Source organism: Astatotilapia calliptera, chromosome 11 (genome assembly GCF_964374335.1).
Source record: "Astatotilapia calliptera chromosome 11, fAstCal68.1, whole genome shotgun sequence".
Taxonomy (NCBI): domain Eukaryota; kingdom Metazoa; phylum Chordata; class Actinopteri; order Cichliformes; family Cichlidae; genus Astatotilapia; species Astatotilapia calliptera.
In genome coordinates this window covers 10,730,291-10,754,241 of record NC_137432.1, presented here as the reverse complement: position 1 = coordinate 10,754,241, position 23,951 = coordinate 10,730,291, and the positions used below count along the sequence as shown (strand labels likewise).

The following is a 23,951-nucleotide window of genomic DNA, read 5'->3' as shown; positions in this document are numbered from 1 at the left end:
TTCTGTAAAAGAGGAAACAATGATGCATCTATAATTTGATACTAAACAGAGGGAAAGAAGATCTACATGGAAAATGGACTGTCGCTTGATGAAACAAGAGAAAGGATTATTCTCCAGAAAAGCTGTTTTTGTCTGTTCTCGTGTCCCTGTTATCGCTCTCTCTCTCTTCAGGGATTCAATAAGGCTTTGTCTCCTTCTTCACCAATGACCGCTACTGTTTCAAGTTTTTGCAGTCAGGAAATAGACACTCCAGACTGCCTTGTGTTGTCTCCATGGAAAGCGAAAGTTGTGCAAAACACTACCTCAGCTTGTTTTTCCATCTACCACCCAGCACCTTGTTCAGAAATATATTTTAAAAAAAGGAGAGGAACGTTAAATGTTAACTCTAAATCTTGAAAAAAATCAATACAAAAATCCGAATTCCAAAAAAGCTAGAGCACTGTTTAAAATGTAAATGATGACAGACACAATTTGCAAATAAATGACCTTGTTTGTATTGTAATAATGATAAAGTTCCTCAATTTAGAAATTTGACATGTTTTATGTTGTATTGTGAACATATTACAGATTTATGAGATTTGCAAATCACTGCGTTCTGTTTTTATTTACATTTTTTGTGCCAGCTCTTTTTGGAATTAGAGTTGTATATGGTTTCCATTTTGGAAGCAAACAAGCCTGTGAGTATCCGTGGAATCAAATCATAGCACCGTCAACTGGAATCTAATTTAATAACTAACTAAAAGAAGGTCACTCTTTTTCCTTCAGTAAATTCACAGACACCTCTTAGTGTCAGCTTGTTTGCCAGTCTCTAGGGCACAGGAGGACATGTTCAAAACATGTTTAATCATTAACGTTTTCACATGAGTTTAAATCAAATAGAACCATTATACCTATTAGCACAAACACTGTCACACTGCTTCAAGGCCAGAACGGCTCTGTAGATGCGTGCGTGTGTGCAGGATAAATGAAAGAGTGAAGTCAACAGTGAAGAAAAAAAGCTTACTAAAGAGCAATTCCTGAGCATAACTAGCATCACTTGATGAATCGTGTTTAAATACAATCGAGCCTGAAACCAATGCAATCCAGGGTAGCTACAGATTTAAGTTTTCTAAGTAGGTTTAACAATCAGAGACAAAAGAAATCCAACAACCTTATCTATGTTGAATCTTTCAGCTGATGGTTTGGTCTGGTCTGCAGTGCTGATGTTGGTTTTTCCAACAGCACAGAAAATGTCCAGAAGCTTAAGGAGTAATTTATCGTCTACCTTAGAATAAGAAATGCTTTGCCCTAAAACTAAAGTCAATCTTTGTTACTTTTATTAAACTTTATCCACTTGACATTCGAGTTCCTTGATTGTATTCAACTAATAAACCAGTAAGCTTAGACCTTTACAACTGTAGACAATAAACTTTTGAGTTTATTTTGGTAATACATGTGTCTTTAGCTTGGTCCATGTATTACAGAAACTGGCGTAATGCTCGAGGTTCGCATGCTTTTTCTCTTCTGCTAATCTTTATCAATACATCTGGTCCTCATCACTGAATTCAAACACTATAAATCACATTTCTACAGAAACATCTAGCAACAGCTAATAATTATATTGCTACAGACTTTCGCTGGACTACATCCAAAACTTGGCTGAAGCGTTTTATTAAACCACAATGATTAGCTCATGCAATGACTATTTACTAATGTTAACACCGGGGGGTTGTTTTAAAAGACCAGTGTGTTTTGCTTGAAACAATTACAGTATGGCTACAAAGCACTACTGAGATTTTACACAATTTCTTCAATCTAAAGGTTGCCTCAGTGGGCTTAATGTACTTCAATATCAATAAGAGCTCAGGGGAATAAGTGTAGAATAGTGTCTGAATGTAATTTGTAGCAAACATTTTATTTATATAGCCACTAAACAGGCCTGAGAGAGCTACTCCAAAACCCTGTCAGCAGTAATCAAGAAACCATATGGCTACATCCTAATTTGATAAAGCAACTGACTTATCGCACGAGGAATAAAAATATACGAGAGAAGCCAGAGTCGGTAAAAAAAAAATCTATTTTCCAAGGAAAATATTAGAAAAGGGTTAGATTCTGTGAAAAAGGTGCTTTCATTTTAGTACTGGAACTCAGGGAGCTGTCAAAGGCGACCACTGTTTTACAGCTTTTTATTGCCAGCAACCCTGATCTCCACAATAACTCAGTGCGACGTTTACTACACATGTTCATCTTCAGCTCTTTAGTGAAGATGCTCCTTCAGTCGAAGAATCGTTGAGGTTTTTGATAAGCAGATAGTCTATGAAGAGCATATTTCTAACAACAACAATAATACTGGTCAATCATACAAACAGATAACTTAAGGTGTTTTGAGACACTTTATACAACCTAATTATTATTCCCAATGGGACAGTAAACTTCTATTTTAAGGTCTACAAAGACCATCAAGTATCTAACTCTGATTATAGAAGAGAAACAATATAATTAAAACCTAATACCAGTGTAAGACACTACTGTGTTGTATAGCATGCTATCCTTTTGTTTCCCAACACTCCACTCACAGGGTTTAGTCCCTACCCCACAATGTCCCTCTGGGTAACATCCCCGACCTACACAAAGCCAACCGGCACAGCAAAATTAATCTAGACAGTCTTGATTGAAAAATGCAAATTTGATCTTCTTTAAATCACCACTTGTTTCCGTGCTTGCTCCCCAGAGAAGGATGGCAGTCTCAGTGTGTTTTTATTGGCAAAGAAATTACCACTGGTGGTGCTGAAATCTCTTTCTAGCTCAACATTTCTCCTTTAAAACACAGAAGCATTTTGGGTTGCATCTCACACCTGCTGCTGCACATGAAAGCCATCCAGTGCTAAAAATAAGTTTAAGTGGAGTCAAAAAAACCCCTAACTTCATACTAGAGGACTAAGAGGATATGAAAGGATTTTATGTGCAGGGATGTGTAATGATTTGTAGGGTAATACGCAGCAAACATATCTCCATGAAGGTTGTACACCCACCAGCCTGTGTACATTTAAATGCATTATTTAAAACTAAATCTTGGATGGGGTGCTGCCATGGCTTACCTGGATCAGCACGTGACAGGTTAGGTTCAAATCTGCCCCCCCCCACACACACACACCTACTGTCCTGTTCCATAAAAACTGAAAGCACCAAAGATAAAATTTGGAATGCACTTCTCACATGTCGCAGTTTTTATAAAACACCACAAAGCAAAGTCGAACCTCATGCTGCTTCTATAATCTGACTGATAAAGCAGTCCTTTCATGTTAACGCCAATAAAAGTACCTGCTGTCAGATATCAAAGTCTGCCGGTTTTATAGATCACCCCTTAAATCTTTTTATACTATAATCCTCCCAATATATAAAAGGCAATACAACACATTAACTACCCAAAAGGGCAATCGAAACCTCTCTTATTATGATTAAGACGTTAATTGACCTTTAATATGTGCACATGTGAGGACAAGAAGATTGGAGTAGATAAAAAGAAATAAATAAAAGAGGTCACAATGTACTGCATAAACGTGAGGCCTCAGAAGCACCTGAAGACACACACACAGAGACTATGACATTTAAAAAGAAATATTTACTGTATTTCAACACAAGCATCAGTAAGATCTTGAACGAGACGAAGTGAGATGTTGAAAGATTTGTTTCCCAAAAAGACCTAAAAATCTAGCCAATTTTAGCCCCTCTGAAGTCTGTATACATAAAAAAATCTACTTAAAGAAATTAAAACAAGTTTAATGGATACAAATCTGATGGTTCATGTAATCTTTGAGTCCCACTGAAAGCTAAGTTTAGCTGTTAAAACTGCACATGGTATCACTACCTTTTTTTTTCTCAACACTGAAGACTTTGTCTGTGACACCTGACTTTTTTCCTGCCCACTACAGTTTTATTTAATCCATGACTAAAAGCAAGTTCAAAGTCTCCTAACGTTCTCCTGCAGTTAAACTGAGCTAACCGAACACTTTCAGTGCCAACTGTCTCTGAATAATAATTACTTCAACTGTTTTAAAACGGACTGTTATCCTGAGAAATCTGAGGCAAGAAATAAGACTTGCCTAATCTCTCCTTTATCGACCATATATTACTGATAATCTGACAGCCTCCACATTTATTTGGGGCAATACAGTATCATTGTTTTTCAGAGGAGTGGAAAACTCCAAACATGTCTCTCTGTTTCTGTTAATGAACGCATCAAAGTGTTTGGGCACCAAATTTTACAGAAGTAAGGAAAACTGTGTAGATTTCAGGCTAACTCTGCTAAGATGGGTAACAACTGGTGCACCACTAAAACACTTCAGTTGGAGCATGTGCTCTTGGATTCCGACATAAATAGACTTTTGACAGTTTGGCTCAAAGGGCATAACAAACTGTTTCAAAATATCAAAAGAACACATCTTTACTCAGTGTTCTTCTCTCCCCATTATCTCTCCAACACATGTTGTCATTACAGCAGCTCTCTGAGCTCACTTGTGCATAGCCAATTCAGTAAAGTCTTTAATCACCACAGAAAATCAAACAACCTTGTCTTGCAGGAATACCGCCATTAGGTAGACAAAGAGTGCATGTGTGCCCATGTAGGTTTGATGGTATTATAGTTCGATCTCTATTAGTTTAAAGCATTTTTATACAAGCATTTTAGAGGATAATGCAGTGATAAGCAGACTAAAATCCCTTTGCTATAAGATACTGTCAAAGCTTTTGTAAGCTACTGACAATAATTCACACAAAAGGTTTAATATGTAACTTCTGTATAATGGATTATTTTAAATTCGATCTGTAAATCTAGGATTTGAGACTCATTAGTAAAGTTCTTATGGACAGGTTATCTACCTGTGTCCCAGACATGCAGCAGTGTATTATAACTCATTATCCATGTTTGCCTCTATTCTGAATCGCTAGGTGTTTAGTCAAGTCTGAAAAACAGAGCAACAAAAAATGAGGGGTGGTATATGATTGATACCTCTACCATATATATATATATATATATATATATATATATATATATATATATATATATATATATATATATATATATATATATATATATATATATATATATATATATATATATATAAATAACAAAAATGGAAAGTGATGAAAGAGCACAAAGAAAATGACGCAATGCTCTTAAGCTAACTGAATATGACTCCTTCAAAGCCAACAGTATACAGTCTACTGTATGAGTTCAACACCAGAGAGCGAAGAGAGCAAAGACTCCCTGCACTCCCCCGACTCTCTCTTTAGCTCCGTACACTCTTCTCTCGTTCTCTTTGCTGTGAGTGAGGTGATGAATGTGTATGTCTATCTCAGTTTCTATTAATAGTTTGGTGCAGGGCTGGAGGTGTCAAGGCTGGGGAGGGATGAGATCTTTCACCCTCTCCCTTACGCTCTCATAAACATACAGAATAAAAGCATGCTACCACAGAGTCCAGATGTAGCCGAAGTGGGGTGTAGGTGGGGGTCTGTTGAACGAAGCAGAGAAGAGGGGGGTAGAGGTGCAGGACAAAAGCCTGCAGCAGAGCTTCAAACAGGGTACTGAGTGATTTACTACCCATATGACAGAAGCACAGCAGAGCTACACAAACACAGTGACGCACGAGTAATAAGACACATAGACTGTCAAACAATGACGCAACAGTTTTAGCCCTGTGAGCAGTGCGGTCTGACGTGTAAGAGACGAACAGTAGGTTTGATGGAGAATACTACTACCAGCTACACACTGAAACTTCCTACCTCTTGAGTTGGTAGCCAAGTCGGCCACTTTCTGAAATGCATCTAGGAAGGCGGCCACGGCAACCACTGTCGCCCTAGAAGAAATGAGAAAGACAAAGGTTGATTTAAAATAAAATGACAAAAACTTACCAAAAAAAAAAAAGAACTGCAGCATACAAGTGATGGTAGTCAAAGACACAAACAAATCTGATCATTTTAAGATGAAAAGAGCCACCCAACAGGGAGACGTTAGTGCAGTCCAGCATAACCGATAACTCTCTGCTACGTTCACCATTAAAACAGTGGACATCACGTGTGCTGCCTCCTACATGCTCTACCCAGGCAGCTCTCTCGCCTAAACCGCGATCACTTCCTTTAGCGGACCCTTTCCTGCTGTGTGCTACATATGAGAAAGGACAACTGTGGAAAAATACCCCGAAATTCATGTGTGAAAATGGCATAAATGTGCTAGAGTATCCTGAACATATTGTTTAGTGTGTATTTAGGTTAAAACTTGAATGTGCCCTGCTGTGTGAGGAATGTCTATGCAATTACTTAAGAGACCACTGGAATCTGTCTGGCTCAGCAGAGCGGCTCTCGAGTTTGCCACACTTACAGGTCAATGAAAGGATCAATGGGATCTACCCTGTTCGGCTGTGAAATGGAAGAGCGAGTGTGCAACTTAAACCGGCGTTCCTGTCATCTTGCATCGCTTAGCAAAGTGCAAGTGCAGTATAAACTACCTTTTAATCGTGGCAGATTACAGAAAGGGCAAAATCCAGTGCATCATAAAAATGAATGGAAGTCTTGTGTTGATTACTTTCTGTTTTACTCACTACAGAAACTGTCTTCCTAGTACACCAACTTGATTGCCGACCTGGCTGTCCGGCAGACCAGCTGTTGTGCGTGCTCGCAGCAGGCGGCTTAACTGTCGAACCCACTGACAAGTTAACGTACTTCAGATCTCCCATTGATTAAGATCACAGGTATAAATAGATGAAAGGCTCTCGGTGTGGGCACGTGCATGTATGTGATATCAGATCTACCAAACAGAGACTAGGCAACCGCAATCAGTCATGCGTGCCAGACAAAGAAAGACAATTGATGAGAAATTTTCCACAGCACTCCCAGCCACAATAGATTGTTTGTTCTAACACAGGGGATGTTAATTTGTCAAATACTTGTTAACTTCCATGGGTAAAGACAAAACCTTCATAACACAACCTGGGAGTTTCCCACTAGGAACTACGTTTCACAACTGGAAAAAACAACAACACATAACTGATTACAGGACAGAACTGCAAAGTATTAATATTCCAAGAAAAATGTACTACAGAAATAGCAATAACACATCAGGGTTGTAGCCACCATCGTATAGTCAGGTTCCATCCATGTTTTTTCTGTTCATAAAGGCTTCTTCTTCTTTTGGATAGTCCCTCTAAGGGTCTTCTGCCACCATCTCATCCTATTCCTAGCATCCTTCTTTGTCATATGAACCCTCTGCAAGTCACTACATCCATGAACCGTCTCCATGGTCTTCCTCCTCTGTTCACCATCCCTCCTTTGTACATGTCCAAATCATCTCAAACTTGCCTTCTTTAACTTTTTCTCCAGCAATAATAGGCGATACATTCAAATAAGGTTTTAGTGTCACTAATTAGACATCTGCACAAATATGAACTGTTGTCACAATGCCCCCCTACTTTTATTCTTTATCAATTTTTCCCATTAAACATTTTTACTTTACTTAACTTTGCTCCAGGCATTCTTTGGATATTACATTTCTGCATGGATGATGGTGACTGAAAGCATAATGCCTCAGGCTATGAATGGGCTGTCGCCAGCATGGAGGCATGAAAATAGATGTTTATCCAAAGACATATACAAGGCAAGGCTGAAAGGTTTTTGCACAACACACCTAAACCTCAATCAATCTGTCAGCAGTTGTGTTGCAGTGTGGGTAGTGCTGGATCCTGGATACAACAGGAAGAAACAATGAAGGAATAAGCTAATTAGAAAATCAACCCTGGTTCTACAGCATTGACTTGACACAGTTTGCTTTATGTCTCACAGTATTATCAGGAGCGCAATAATAAATCGTTTTCTATTAATACATATCTTTTGGGATAGAAGGAAACTGGGTTTCAATCAAGAACAAGTGATGGAAATAAATTCTGCTTCACATACATTCCTAATGCTGACTTACATATAGTGTGCATTTGTATCTCACTGTTTCAATAAAGTTGTTTGGAGATATCTCAGAGGGGCCTTATGCAAGGCTGACAGAAAGGAAAAGCAGACCAGATGATAAACAACCCTGATGCAAAGATTAGTCAGAGCAGGGCTGTTAGGTGCTAACATCCTTCAAAGGACAAAACTTTTTCTTTATCACTGCAAAAAAACTAATGCAATATTGCCTAACAAGTGTTGTGTTGTTTCAGAGCTGACCAAGAGATCCTGGGGTGTGTCCTGCGAATGGAAAAAGAAACATACGCGCAGGCAGACATAGATTCCTTTCTATTTCAAGCCCAGTGCGGGCACCAGAACAACCTCTAACTGATATCTGCCCCCACTAATTTATAACATGCACACATTGGTCTATGGATCATATTTTACGTGCATTTGCAGCAAAGTCAAGTTTAAGTCATTAATTCAAAGCAGACTTGTGCAAACACTGCTTTCAGCAACCCTGGCTCAAGACAACTTAAGTACAATATGTGGTAGTTAACCGTTACTTGTGATGATTATCTGCTTTTATCTGCTACATACTTTTGCAAGAAAATGCTATTAGTCTAGTTTTAACATTAATTCCAGCTCTGTGACCTTTTTGTGTTACAACACAAAGAAAATTGGTAACCCTAACCCAACTGGGAGGAGAACCTAGGGCCGATCCAGGACATGCTGGAGAGATTATGTCTTTTGGATACCTTGGGAATGCCTAGAAGAGCTGGATGAGGTGGCTGAGGAGAGAGAGGTCTGACTATCACTACTCAGAGTGCTGGTCCTGTGACACAGTCCCACATAAGGACTAGAAACGGATAAAATGGATGGATAAAAAAAAAAAAAAAGTCTCAACATGCCAAAAATAAGACAGAAAAAAAAAAAGAATCGGCTCTCGACAGCAGTACAATAGTGACCTCACTTCTACCAATGGTCTTAAAATCTGCACACACCCCTGTTCTTGATTTAGCATAAATGACTTTAACATAACTATTCCAGAAGGCTTTGGTCAAGCCAATTCAAACTCCCTATACAGATTGACACAGTCCAGCAAAGTGCACTTTCTGACAATGATACATTCAGCACCACTGCCCTCACAGCCCTATTCTTAGTGCAGCAGAAACTGGAAAGAAACTGGAGCAAGTTTGAGTAGGAAGAGGGTCTGTTCAACTCAAATTGATAGCTCTTTATCAATAAATGAATCTATATACATATCCTACTGCTTATTTGAGCCAAGTAAGTTTTTCTAAAGATAGAAAAATAGTTCAAATCCAACACGAGCTGTCTTTTTAAGGTTTATGTTAGTCTCTTTCAACAGAAAATGAACTTAAAAGCAGACTGGTGGGGGACCGTATCAAAGTCCAGCTTGGACACAGCTGTGTCAACCTCGGTACACCAAACAGACCAAACACTGACAAGTTAAAGGAGGACTGTCATTAGAAATCAGTTAGCCTATATTCCACCCTGCCTGCCTTCTTCAAAGCTCTGTTCTATACGCAAACACATGTGTATATATTTGTGCGTGTGTGTGTGTGTGTGAAACTCTTTAGAACCACAAAGAGCAGAGAAAAAAATGACAGAACTACCCGAACACTGTAATTGGTTGATTTCCTAGTTACTTCGTAGGGGAGAGGGGGGCAGAGGGGCTAAATTACAGAGTAGTCTGCCTTAGGGCATCATTACACACACAGACATATGCCGCTAACACCGCTGGCTAGTCACTTATCCAGGCCAAGGAGGGAAGGTGGGTGTGTTTGTGTCGTACTCTGCATATGCGTTTGTGTGTATGTGCGCCCCTCTATGTAGTCCACTCCCCAAACAGATTACAGAGGACTGTGGGTTGGGGGTTGTGATGTAGTCAAAGGGGCTATTTTTGCATTTGTAATGGCTTGAGAGAGGCTTTAAAGGCAAAAGAATTAGTCTTATTTGTAGGTCACCATGAGCAATCCTGCACTTATTAGTGATCCAGCAGCAAGGGCATCATTAAAGGCACCCATATGCAACAACCACTGCAGACTGTAGCGGGTGTAGGCCAAGATTAATCAGGAACATTAAGTCTAAAATGATCCTGTGAAGGATGAAATGTTTTCTGAGAGCATCAACTGGCTCATCCTCACAGAGCTGTCCAACTGACACAATGACTATACATTACATGCCACGAAGAAGGCAAACAATCATCCAGCTACCACTAGTGTACTGAGACTAAATAAAAAGATCCTAGTGTAAACTCACTAGTGTAAACCCCACCCCAAGTCAAAATCAGCAGGTTTGTACTTTTACCAATGTTCGGAGACCCAGACACACAAACACTGTTCTGCTAAACAACCAGTCATTAGCAAAGAGGTCACAAATACTCCCCTGAGCCTTAGCATGCCAGGGTCACATATTTAACCCCTGAATGATGGAGACGCTTGAATAACATATCACCATTAATCAGCCCTAATAGTGAGAAAATGGACAAAGAGGACATGGAATTCCTCTTGGAAAGAATTGTTAAGTCACTGAGCCTTTATACAGCTGTCCCTGTTAGTCTGTTTGAGGACACGTGGACACTTAAATGGAAAGAAAAATGCCATGCACTGTTAATCAAAGAATAATTGAAACCACAGGACACTTGTGTTTGCAGAACCCAATGGACAATGAGCTTTTATTTCAGCTGTCATAAGTTATTGGACTGGTGACACGTGCCCACTTAAAAACTACTAGGAGAGGTGGCTGAGATTGGCATCCATTGTTAGAGGACGACTTGGAATAATAACGGCAAAAGGTGTGTAACTGTACAACAGAGGAATGTCCTAAAGACGGGAAAATGATGAAGAGGGAAATGTAAAAGACCCCTGTGCAGTATTGCTAATGCATGAGACGTTTGTGTAAATTCCATTGCTCATTCGTGAGGTACCATAGAAGTTACGCAATAGTGATTTGGGAGTCTATCCCATGACACATACATGTTAGAGACTGATATTGCTATAGAGCAATTCTTCAATACCCCATATTTTGCAAGCGAATCATCAGCTGTGTAAGTGATGAAGGCAAAAACCAGGATATATGTATTTATTCACTTAATTGTGCCATTGGCGTGCATGAGATATTATTATTATTAGACTAAATAATGTGTTGTTTTAGTTAATCAGCCCTGTGTTTATTATCCCACCTATCTGAATTTGCTCAAATGTCATCACAAATGCAACGATTAGTGATGTACTTGTTGTTAAAAAAAGATTGTAAACCCCAAATCTTTAGATTTTCGTATATATTATGTTTATTTTATCATCCCCTTGTGAATATGGTGTTATTCTCCGTTTGTTTGTCACATTCAGCACACAGATGAAAATATGCACCTGTTAAACCTCGCAATTTTGAAAAAGAAAAGGCTACAGTCTTATCATTAAACTGCACATGTCACGTTTTCATGTGTTGGTGATTAAGCTTGTGACATGGAAGCTTCAGAGAATGACACAGACAGGTAACAAATTTGAGGAAAAACCCAAACCCTTAGACCACCATAACAAGGGGATCCAGTGGGTCTGCTGTGCTAGTTCCTCTTGTCCATTTAGAGGAAATGGTCACAGCAATACAAAGATGTTCATGTGCAAGTAATCTCCTTTAGCCTGTAAAAATTTATAACCTGTTGTGATTAGTCTCGAGAATGATAATGCCCCCATCTATTAGGTTATGCAATATCTACCTCTATGAGTAAAAGACATAAAAACACACATACACATGCACAAAAACATGCTCTCACCTGAGCTGCGACTGCAGTTTGCCTGCCTTGGTGATAAAGTCCTCCCAAATAGGGTAGCTGCTCTGTGGAAGTAAAAAAAGAAAAAAAGACTCAATCATGACTGACTGACAAGATCTCATGACATGATCAGATTTCACTTTTCCCACAGTTGCATAAGAATTAAACCGATAAAGGTCATACTGATGCCTCGCCTCACCTCACCTGCAGGGCTAAACAAATCTAAACCAAGGTTTAGGCTTCCCTATGCAACCAAACCCCAAAATAACACGTTTTTCCACCTTATCAACAGCAGACCTGAGGGTTTCTGGAAATAAATTAAAGCTAAAAATGAATCAATCAGTTGTATGCAAATGAAAATCATTGGCTCTCCCAAAAATCTGGCTTTCATTTCACCCATGTTTTGTTCAATATTTCCTGCACAGACACATTTAACTGAAAAACAGGAATGGGCTCAACGACGTCCTGCGCGTGTTAGATTTCAAAAGGGGTCAGAGATGTCTTTTAGCTCTAATACTATGGTATAATGAGCCTGGTTCCCAATAGGGGGGCTTTAAATGTTTCCTAATTCAGGTCCCGGGCTGAAAATAGCTGAAGAGTCTTTTATCAAAACCATTAAAGAGACCAAGTGGCCTAATCCATCGTCAAGAGGAGCTAGTAAGGGAGCACAAGATAAAATGATGACTATAGCATGAGCACATGTTTGCCATTAATGTGTTACTACTGTCAGAGGCCTGAGGAATGTTATGTTATGCTGTCAAACTTTACACCCAAACACCATCCCTAGTCTCTACTACTCCTGGTAGTAGAGACTAGGGATGGTCTCTATCATTCTTTGAATAATGCAGTCACCCTTACATCACCTCTGCCCATCTTCTCTCATCGTGTCATCCTGGTCCCCTCTGCAAACCTCCTGTTGACTCTCTCTCTCTAAACATCACCAAGACAAATGAGCTTCCCCTGCATCTACCCTATCCTGCCATCACTCCTTAACAGATTAGGCTTACATACTGTGAAAGGTTACAGTAGGCAGGCATATCTTCATCAGCTGTGCCATAAAAGACAATGGGAATTTGAATCTTTTTTGTTTAGATTACTACGTGCATTTGCACATTTTTATTGGCACTACCTTGCAAGCAGAGTGGCCTGACAACCAAAAAAAAAAAAAAAATTCAGTGGAGCAGGGAGTGAGGCGTGAAGAAGGTCTCATAACAAACTTTCTGACTCCATCAGGCAGGCCATGTCAGAGCCTTCAGACCCTGTGGGTAGGTTTCTACACTGACAGCTAGGTCCCCGGGCATTCCATTAGGCAAACACAACAGCTGGGGAATCAGCTAATTGTCTCATCAGCCAAGCTCTGTCAAAAAATAACATCAAAACAAGACGCCCTAGTTTTGTGACTGCCCCAGTTAGCCTTTAATGTTGGTCACTACATCTGCTTCAAACTGGAGCAAATAAGAAGACTGCATTGAAACGTAACAAAACACATACCGCAAAAAAGCAAAACAAAAGAAGCAGGGCAATTTACATTATGGCCACACAAGCTGATAACCATCAAGTGAAAATCATTTTTCTATTCGTATAAATGCATACAAGAGGTTAGGGTTGATTTTAAGCTGAGATCAAAAGCCTGGCTCTAAGTGTAAGTTTAAACTTAGCTAACCAACCACGGCTCTCGTTTACCAGTTACCAGGCTGCTGTTAGGAGAGTCAAGTAGCTAGTTATGTTTTGGATGTGGCTCTTTGGTAAATTAAGTGATAGTGTAAAGTTTAAAAGGCTTACTTTCATGTCTGCGATAACAGTTTGAAAGAGTCCTCCGAGCGCGCTGCATTCCTTCTCGATAACAGCCTCCATTTTTCAGGACCAACTCCAGCGGTCAGTCCCGACTCCGAGAGCCGTTTTCACTTCACCTCCTCCGCTCTCCACGAAAAACACAAACTCTACACAACCCTAAAACTGATTCGTAAAAAAAAATCAAGGAAACCCGCGAGAAATAACGTCGACTGCTCTAGTAACTTTTATCGCGAGGAAACACTGGCCGTTTTATTCTGCTGAGGTGCACCGTAACTACTTCAAATCAAAAGAAGCTGTCGGGACGAAAAGAAATTTAAATCCCCCTCTCCCCTCCACGCCGCCCCGCTCATATCCATAACTGAAGCGCCAAGATACTGTTTGGAAGTCTGCCAATCGAAACGCATAAAATCCACGATGTTCAGCTGATAACGTTATTCCGCAGCTTGACAGGTAGCTTTAATATCGACACCCGAGGTTTGCCCTTACTTCACAACACTGAGAGGGAGAAAAAGCAGTAACGAGCCGTCAAGCCTAGCCGAAAGATACAAAAAGTGCACTTCCGATCGCCTGTTTGTCATCAAAATAAAGCATCAACTTACTGGAGGATCTAAGGTCATAGCTTGTTCGGCGTTGTAATTATATCATTAATAGACACAAATAACCAATCGAACATAATTTAAAATTGAATACTACGACCTGGTGGTAGCTCAAGGTTTTTATTTTTGGTTTTTATTGTGAAGTACCTACGTAGGAGTCTTGTTACTTCCGGTTTAGGCTGCTGCAGATGTGCAGGTGAAGTAACGCACGTTTACAAGTGACGTCTAGCGTATCCTTAAGCAAGTCTGATTTTGTTTGTTTGTTTGTTTAATTTTTAGTTCAAATAGCACAGAAACAACGACTGAACGTGTTATTTCAATGAATCAGAAACGTGTTTCAAAAATGTTTTATTTCCTATAAATGTAGTTTGACTTCGAAAATATTGAGACCGCAGTGATAAAGCAAATTATTTCAAAAATACATCATCATACATTCTTGTTGGTGCAAATTCAGTTGCTATTTAAACTGAACATAGTTTAGGATATGTTAATTTAGAAAAGTGACGCAACAAATCACAACAGTTTTATTAGCAAAGCACGACATCTAGTGGTCGAAATAAAATTCACAAGATAAAATCACCGCAAGGGACTTTATTAATCCAGGAGGGAAATATGCTGAATATGCTGTATTTCCATGCAGAAATTGCAGTTTACTCGCACTCATACTTTTTATTCAATACATCTTGAAAAGTTCATAATCATTCTCAACACAAAAGCTGATACATTTTGAAACATAGAGGACTTATATATGCATCCTGTAGTAGTAGAGTAACAGTGAAATCAAATATGTATAACTATGTATTAGAAAAAATATACTATAGCAACACTTTGTAAGATCCAGTAAGCCCTGTGAAATAATTCATCTCAAACAGATACAGGACAATGACTTGCAAAGGAAAGTACACCCTTTCAGTTATAATGTTTTGCATATCAGGTCATAATAAAAGTCATCTGATCCGTACCAGATCTTAAAATTAGGCAAATGCAGCCTCTGATGAACAAAAACACATATTACAACATATTACAGTGTGTCATTATTTATTCAGCTAAAACTAAGCTAAAAATGCAGAAGCAGTGTGTAGAAAAATTTTGTTACTGCTTCCATAGGAATTAATAGGAAACTAACAGCCAAGTGCTGCAAGTGTGGGAACCTCTGTAAAAGCAAAGGTTATGTCAGTTTACTGGTCTGGATGTGTGTTAACGTGATACCACAATGTTCTCAAGAGTGGATATGCCAGCAATTTCAGAGTGGGTCAAATTGCTCTACAACAATGTGAGAGACTGATAAAGTCATACAGAAACCTATTAGGTGAACAGTAATAGCTATTGGATGAAGGGAGCTTTTTTTCTCTACAAATTGCTTTTGTATTTTGACTTAGTTTTTGTTAAATAATTAATGGAACACTGTGACATGTCATGTTTTGTTCATCTGAGGTTGTATTTACCCAACGTTAACACCTGTAAGGCTAAATGACTTTTAATAATGTTCTATTATGTAGAATTGAATTTCTTTTTAAATATACTTGTATCTAAGGTAACTGGAACTGGAAATGTAATATTACGAAATAAAATAAAAATATCCGCTAATAATCACATCACAATTAGCTCTACTGATTAGGATTTTACACAAGCAGGGACATTTTTGTGTAGGTTGTAAATACAATAAAGCCTCGTTATTTTAGACTGAGAAACATTTTGCTAAAATATATAGATGGAAAAGATGGAGACAGAACTCCAACTGTCAGAGTGAGGACTTGGAGGGTTTCATACAGTTGAAAAGAGTCAAAACCAGCTTATACATGATAACTGAAACTCCCAGCAACAAGACTCGTGCGTTCATAAAACCCTGCACTGTAATTTAAAATGTTCTGACTTTGGCAACTCTTAATTACAATATTAAAAACCCCCAAAAACAAACAAACTGTTGACTGTGACAGACTAGTTTTATTTTTTTAATTTACGACTTTTATTTGTTGCTCTAAAATGCATTTAAAATATCAAACAATCAAAAACACATTAATTTAACACTATTTTAAATTAACAATATGTTCCAGTTACCTAACACAAACAAAAGTATGCAGCAAAAACAAATCATAAATCACGTGCCGAGTAAGATAGTTATTCATTTAAGTGGTTTAATAAGGCATCAACACAATTAAGTATTAAGGTCAAATATTAAAACATTCTATTTAAAATATACTTTTTAACAAAAATTAATGAACAGGTTAAATTATTGATTTTATTTATCTGTAAGTCACTGAAGTCAGCTACATTACCAGTAATGACCAAGTCTGCAGTAGGTTACAATATTTTGAAAAACATTCAATCAAAAATATTAAGACATTCAAACACCAGATCCACCTTCATTTTAAGCCACATGAACATTTCATGACAGCAGTGTTAAAGTCAGAGTTCACAGCGCCTTAGCACCAAGGTATGTCAGCGACACTGGGATTAAGAATATGCCTGCTGTTTGTAGTCTGTGAAACATATTGTGCCATCAAAGTAATCTAATCTAATATTTGTAATGGAACTAAAAATGGGAATTGTTTCTTCCAGTGAAGCAGTGATTTAGAAACTGGGACATTATCTGTTTGCTTAACGTAGCAGGGAGGAAAACAAAACTCGAGCATCATTTGAATTATTTTAATGACCCTCACTAGTTTCACAGTCCTGTGCAATATAACCACTCACAGCGTTCCTTATCTTCCCATATCAATTTTGAGTGATTAGCATCAAAAGTTGCAAAACTCTCGGTTAATAAATCAAATCTATACGCTGATAACGAGCCCTATAAGTACTGTTCTTTATCCATGTCCTCAAAATACCTTTATCAGCCCTGTGTGAATTTACGTGAATTTCGTGATTTCGATATCTCAAAATAAATTACTGCAGAAACATTAACATCCAGACATCTTGCCAGATGTTTTGTCTGAGGCTGAGAATTTCGTCATCTATATTTTTCCACCGTAGCTTTGATGTGGTGATCACTTTCTGACAAGAGCGTCGTAATAGGAAATAACAGTGTGCGCTTTGCCGAACTCAGTAGCAGAGCTCTCTAAGGAGCACTGCACAATGTGGCTCATGTTTTAATACATGTCGAAGTTATGAAGCAGGAAGTTGGAAAATCAAGTTGTGTCCATTTTCGCAGTTACTTCCTCCACCTCTTGAAGCCCATCACCATACTGCAGCCATAGCATAGTGTCACCACAAAGGCAAATATCTGGGACAGAGAAGAAAGGGGGTTAACCAACATTATGGCCATTATGGAACTACCAGGCCAAATATTATAGCCTGGCAGTTCCAGCTAAAAGCTGGGCACAACAGATGCTCTTTTCTCTTTATAAAACATGACACATGCTTTCACGTTACCAAGAGCTGTATGCAAAAATCTAAATGCAAACCACAGGCTGTATGTAAAAGGTGGACAGTCACCATGACAGCACTCACTGGTTAGTGAAGAAGTGTTGAGAAGCCTCAAACTGAGCATTTTCTCTGTTGTTGTACTGAGGTTTTGAACCCAGACATGGTGAGCAAGGAAACACGGCATGATGACAGGCTAGTGTCTTTATCTTGCTTTTCAAGCCTAATGGGACCACAAGGTCATAAGGTGGCAGATCAAAGGGGCTGAGGACCACTTCCTACAGACTTCTATACAGACAGGCATCTATGTGAAACCAGAGGAATTCCCCCCTGCTGGCCATTAGAAAGCGACTGACTTAAGAATGTTCGTCTTTTATATACAGTCTATGTCCAAAACCAAAGCAGCAAGGGGTAATTATAATGAATGGACCTTCTGTAAAACCACATGTACTGTTGCTGGCAGTCGTGTAACTATATTATAACTAGTGCTGTCAAAATTACCGCATTAACACAAATTAATCCGCCATCACGGTCAACACGATTAAAATTTTTATCGCAATTAACGCATCTGGAGTGCAGGATGACTCAAAATCCCTTAAGTGTTTCTGTCAATGCATTTGTCGGGCAGTTTGTCCAAGCGGAGTTACCTTCGCACATGCGCAAATGGGCAGTTGATCTGGTAGTGATGGGCAGCTGAAGGTGATAAACGCACACTGGCCCTCTCGATGGGAAATTTGAGTATTAAAAAATAACAAGACGGAACAGTCGACCGACACAAAGTATTATGCACATTGTGCAGGAAGGAATTTTCTTTTCACCGAAGCACTTCCAGCTTAAAATATCACATTGACGCGAAGCATATGTTAGTCGGGGATGCTGCTAGCACTTTGGCTAATGCGTCACCCAGCTGCAACAAACCACTCACGGAGCATCGGGGACTCAGTAAGTCTACCTCGGACATATTGACTGACGCAATTGCCAAGTGGATTGCAACAAACCTCAGACCTATTAAAATTGTTGAGAACACACGCTTTACATAGCTTTGGTTCCTCGTGTCAAGGACTTGAAGGTCCTCCCCAAAAGTCTTTGTGTTTATTCTGCATTTACTTCATTATGTTGCATAAATGTCAGTTACAAGCTTAAATATAAAGTTAATTGCAATTAGGCTATTGATCAGGTAATTGCGATTAATTACAGAAAATTGTGCGATTAATTAGTTAATCTATTGACAGCACTAAATTACATTTTTTTTAATCTTTCAACAACACTTGCAATATCAGAGACTGAATGTGACAACATATACAGGACTTACCGTGGCTACCACATTAATACTGTACTGCCTGCCATCCAGGAATGTCAAAATATTGCCGCGAGGTTTCAATATGCATGTGGTTTGGTTTGGTAGAATCTTGATGGCAGCTGCTGTTGTTGCTGCCTCCAACACAAAGGCGGCAAAGTAGAAGAGGAGAGCTATGAAATGGTAAAAAAGATCCTGAGAAAAAGAAGAGGAAACACATTATGCACTTTTAGCTTTCAGGGATAAACAACTACAGGCAAGAGTTTTCTTTTTTTCTTCTTTTTTTTGATAAAATTGTTGAACAGCTTAGATTTCATTACTCGGTCCTTATGCCAGTACATGGGAATAAATAAAAGCCCAACTTGCACAACAGTGTTCTAGTCACCGTGGCCTCTTGCACTTTGGAATATATATCAAATTATATTGACAAAGAGAGGCATACAAGACGATGCAAGAAGTGATTTAAACTAGTGCAGTGTAAAGATGTTTAATGAGAGTTTGTGCTGCCGACTCGGTGAGCCTCGTGGATCTACAGGCAGGTCTTTGTTGTGTTTTAGTGTGAGCTCATCATCCATGTCACTCATTGTTCAGATGAAAACAAACAACACCACAAGCCGCTCTTGGGGCGGGGCTCAGAGCCTCAGGCCAGCGTGGCTCTGTCTGAGAGCCCAGACTGGACACAGACATGAGTCCTTTATAATCACAACACAAGAACAAGGCACAACTTCTGGCATTTTTACTTATATTTAAACATCATAACATAGTTATTGCACTAATTAAACTTTTTTTGGCTTCCTTTGCTGTGATTTATATGTTTTACTTCAATTCGAATGCTCAATGTTTTGATCCAGTCTTGGGTAGCATCTTCAGTCACATGTCTTGAAGCTTTGCTCATTTCACTTTAAAGCGATTGAGTGATTGTAAAATGAAGAAGTTATCTTATCTCAGTGGATCTCAGTGGGCCATATAAAGTGATGCATAACCCAACAAGGGAATCCATAAATCCTGCGAGTGTCAGGGTAAATAAATGATACATTTGTGAACATTGCATTGCCTTTTGTCATTGATTCAAAGCCCTATAATGTCTTGTGTCATTTTCCAAGTTCTCTAGTGTGCTAGAAATGTAAAAGATTTGAACAGTTCACAGATGTGACCGAATATCTACAACAAAAACAAACGAATGAACATTACACAATTTACCTGCAGTCACACTGACAAAGCCTATTAATTTAGATGCAATAAAGGAGACTGTACTCAACAGCTAGCTCAACCAGCTAAACAGAAAACCGACAACAGCTGTGATACGTATATTAGTCTATTGTAATATAACAATGTGCAATTGTCTAAACAGGTTTACTGACTCAACTTTAAGAGGGGAGTCTTTATTTGATATGTAGAAACTTCAATGCACCAGTTTGCTAAAATACCGTCTATGCAGTAAAACTGACTGGATTGCAGTTTTCCCACTTAAACAGATCTCCAGTGCGCATGCCACAAACACACATTAACCAGTGGTTAAATTTAACCCACTGGCTTGCCTTTCTTTTTAAACTAAATTATTCCATTTACAGGTTCTTTCAGATCACTGTCTGCTATCTCATAGCAGTTTATGATATGTGACTTTGCTGCTTTTCCAGATTGAGTCAGAGCCTCTCTGATTTACTTATCGCACACCAAACCTTGGTAAATATTTAAATATTTCATTTGAGTGCATTATAGAGGGGGCTCAAAATGAATGTGCAAGTTGGCATGTTTAAAAGAGGATGCTAGGAATTGGGTGATGCGGAGGCAGGTGATCTTTTGTGGCGACCCCAAAAGGGACCAACCGAAAGAAAAAGAAGATGACAGACAGGAAGCTTGACAAACTAATCTATCAACAGCTTACCAAGAAGTTCCAGTCAGTATTGATGCGGTCAGCCAAACCAGTGATGAGGAGAGCGAGGTAGGCGGAGGAGAAAACGAAGGTGGTTACAGACACAAACATCACCCACCCCTGCAGCAGGGGCACCGGCACATTGGACGACGCCACCAGGATCCATACTAGACCACCAAATAACTGGGGACACACACAAGAACCTGCATTAGTGACGGACGCAGTTATTCCTAGAGCTGGGCGATATATCGAGTTTTTTAAAAATATCGATATATTTTCATACGAGATATAAGATGTGACAACATCGTTTATATCGATATAGTCTATGTTACGTTATAATTATACTTGTGGAGCCGCAAGTTTGCCTCTTTCGTCCATTTTTGTCTCTACGCTGCGTTACTGGGCCTCGCCTCTCCTTCACTGAGCACAACTCCCCCTCCCCCATAGCTTCACCTGCAGGCAACGACAAGATGAACACGGCAAATCTCCGTTAACGAGTTACCGCAAATTAGCATTACGGCTACCGTAATGGAGCATCGCGGAGTAATACGTACTGTGCTTCAACGTAATATTACCGTATTGTGTGTGTGTGTCTGTATAAGGACCATAAATGGCATCTGTTAAGAGACACGGTTACAAAGAGGATTTCAAACTCCAGGCTGTCAGTCACGCAGTAGAAGTTGGGAACAGAGCAGCTGTGAAATCTGTCTGTCTTTGTTATTATGCTCAGCGTCTTTTAGTTTACATTTTGACTGCACAATTGTGAGCTTTTTGTTATGCACAAAAACAACATTGTGTTCTTTTATTTATGGAGCATTATTATTTAATAAATGCTGATAATTTATTTTTGAGTAATTTCTTCATGTACATCTGTGCTGTATGTTAATAAAAGTGCCTGATTGACATCTGGGACACAGCTTTGACTAAACTCTCTTTTTGTTCTTACTTTATGGCTTAAAAAAATTATATCGAGATATATATCGTATATCGCCATCCAGCTAAAAAATATCGAGATATGAATTTTGGGTCATATCGCCCAGCCCTAGTTATTCCTATATTTTTTTCACTGCATTAGCAAGGCTGCTTTGAATGAGCCTGCTTCTATCTACTATCTCATCTACTTGCGTCACAGTGTGCAAATTCCTTAGACCATTTTCTTTTAGAGGTAACATGAGGGCAGCGAGTCAGCAAAACATATTATTTTATACTACTGCATCAGCCTGTGCATTCTTAAAAGTGATTTAAATGATATTGTAATGTTCTTTTGAAACACACCCTGAGGCTACAGTCAGTTTTGTTTCTTGACAAAAGCAATCAGTTTTATTGTTTTCAAGGTACAGCAAGTTTTAAAGCAGACTATGAGGATGCATATGTTGTTGCTGCTTGGAGCATTTGGATACCGATCGGCAACAGAATGTAAGTCAAACTGCCATAGCTACAATGACTCATTCTGGAGAAAGACTAGCGTTGATAATGACAAGTTTTATTCAGTGGAAACACCTTTAGCATTAGCAAAGTTTGATATCAGTCACAAGAAAAAATTGGCAGACTGAAGGAGCGTTTAATAAGGCTGTATCTGCGACAGACAATTAGTAAAATAACCACCAAGATTAGAGGACGCATGTAAAGGTGGAGTTGAGGTCACCTTGCCGAGTTATAGGATGCATTTCACTGCTGGCACTGCAGATGCAAACAAGAAGTTATCTGCTCATTTATTAAAGTCTTAAAGTCATAAATAGTTCGCAAGGAGATAACGCTCGTAGACCAGCAGAGTTACAGAGCTGCTGGTAAGGAAACACCGTGACGAAGAGTCACAGTGCGTAGCGCTGACAACGACACTGAGAAAGAAAAAAGGGAGAGAAATGGGAGGAAAAAAATTCTACAAATAAATGTCTAACTGGACTTTAACTGCAAGAATCATCAATTATTAATAAAGACAAAGTGACTATATACACACACACACACACATACACATTGAGGTCACTGATAAATGTACGAATAAAACCAACAGGTGCACCTTTTGTTCGCTCTCTCCTTTCTAAATATAAAAACAACACTTACTATTTCTAAACAGAGGAGGGCTCCGGAATAGGTCCTCAACACGCCCGGTCCCAAAGGTAAAGTAATAGTTGCCGTTGGAAACGAGGTGGCAGCGGGGTTGACAGCGGGGTTGACAGCGGGGTTGGCGGCTGGTTCCGACATCTCTCCTGTTTCTGTCTGCCCCCTTTCTCTTTCCCCCTCTCTCTCTCTCGCCCTCTTGTCTCCCACTAAAAAGAGCCCGTTAAACAAAGGACCGTGACAGCGAGAGAAATTCCTCAGGCGTCATATATCCCCAGAACAGGTCGGACAGGTGCTGGGGCCACTCCCTGGAAGACCGCGCTGCGTTCAAGGACATCACGGAAGCTTGTGCGCCCAGAGCCAATCCTTCACTGGAACGCCTGAACTCCAAAACTGACTATTTGATTTATTTTGAAAACAAGATTTGGGTTATACATGCAGTGGTTCAAGCTGAATAAAAACTTTTACTAGTATCACAACTACTACAACTAATAATAAAAATAATAACAGTGAATTAATCTCACAGTCCGGGCAACAAATCACTTATTTTAAAGGGAAGTGTAAAGTTCTAACTGATATGTATACACTACGAATAGCTATATTAAGAACAGAAGATAGAACACAAATAATCCTGTGATCCAGCTTTGAATTATTACTTTGTGAGGCTCGGGATACACAGTAGCTTTTGCCCAGAACAAGTAAATGTATTTATTCATATACAAAAGACTGACAAGTGGGTTTGACTCAATAGTAAAAGAGCTACTGTTATGTCCGATTTCTAGTTGCATTTAAGTTAGTACTGACTTTCAGAAAGGTCATAAAATGCTCAAGGGTGTGTAGCCTGATGATGATACAACCATAGATAGGTCACTCCTTTATTTCTTTAGTTTGTTCATCTGGCTTTTAAGCTCTCCACACCCTCATTGTCAATTTCACATATCTCTGCTGTTATTAACGAAGGTAAAGGTTAACGCTCTTATTGCGATTTAGATAAATCTAACGCAAATTGAAGGCAGCAATTTAACACAACGCTGAATCGCTCTGTTGGAGCGCTTTACTCCCTCTGTGTGAACGGCCACAGGCAGGCAGACACCACAGCTATTAGAGTATTAGGGAGAGGCAAAAATCTGATAGCTGGAGTCATGACTAGACACTCACTAATCCGTGTTACAAAAGAAATATGGGCTAAGAAGCAGTAGTGCAGGTACTGGTTAACCTTCATAGTGCAGGAGGAAAGAAGCTTTAAAAGTAAATATTAGTTTAAGCAAT

General features: G+C 39.2%; 2 protein-coding genes across 9 annotated transcripts in view; both read right to left on the bottom strand.

Moving 5' to 3' along the window:
* Window positions 1–14,048, bottom strand: part of LOC113032879 (protein MTSS 1-like) — a 52,217-nt gene extending 38,169 nt beyond the window's left edge. For 5 of the 8 annotated variants that reach the window (XM_026186038.2, XM_026186041.2, XM_026186042.2 and 2 more), the window contains exons 1-3: window positions 13,484–14,046; window positions 11,705–11,766; window positions 5,761–5,834 (exon numbers count right to left, since the gene is read on the bottom strand). In XM_026186038.2, the coding sequence (XP_026041823.2) occupies window positions 5,761–5,834; window positions 11,705–11,766; window positions 13,484–13,555 (208 nt within the window). In that variant the 5' untranslated portion in view covers window positions 13,556–14,046. Of the gene's footprint in view, window positions 1–5,760; window positions 5,835–11,704; window positions 11,767–13,483 lie in introns of all 8 variants that reach the window. The other 3 variants (XM_026186044.2, XM_080307801.1, XM_080307800.1) reach the window with 2 other exon arrangements.
* A 619-nt stretch (window positions 14,049–14,667) lies between these two features.
* On the bottom strand, window positions 14,668–23,064 carry mal2 (mal, T cell differentiation protein 2). The gene is made up of 4 exons (XM_026185762.2): window positions 22,686–23,064; window positions 20,637–20,807; window positions 18,767–18,946; window positions 14,668–17,314 (listed from the first exon to the last, which is right to left on the bottom strand). The coding sequence occupies exons 1-4, from the start codon at window positions 22,824–22,826 to the stop codon at window positions 17,243–17,245; spliced, it is 564 nt and encodes a 187-aa protein (XP_026041547.1). The 5' UTR covers window positions 22,827–23,064; the 3' UTR covers window positions 14,668–17,242.
* Window positions 23,065–23,951: the final 887 nt, after the last annotated feature.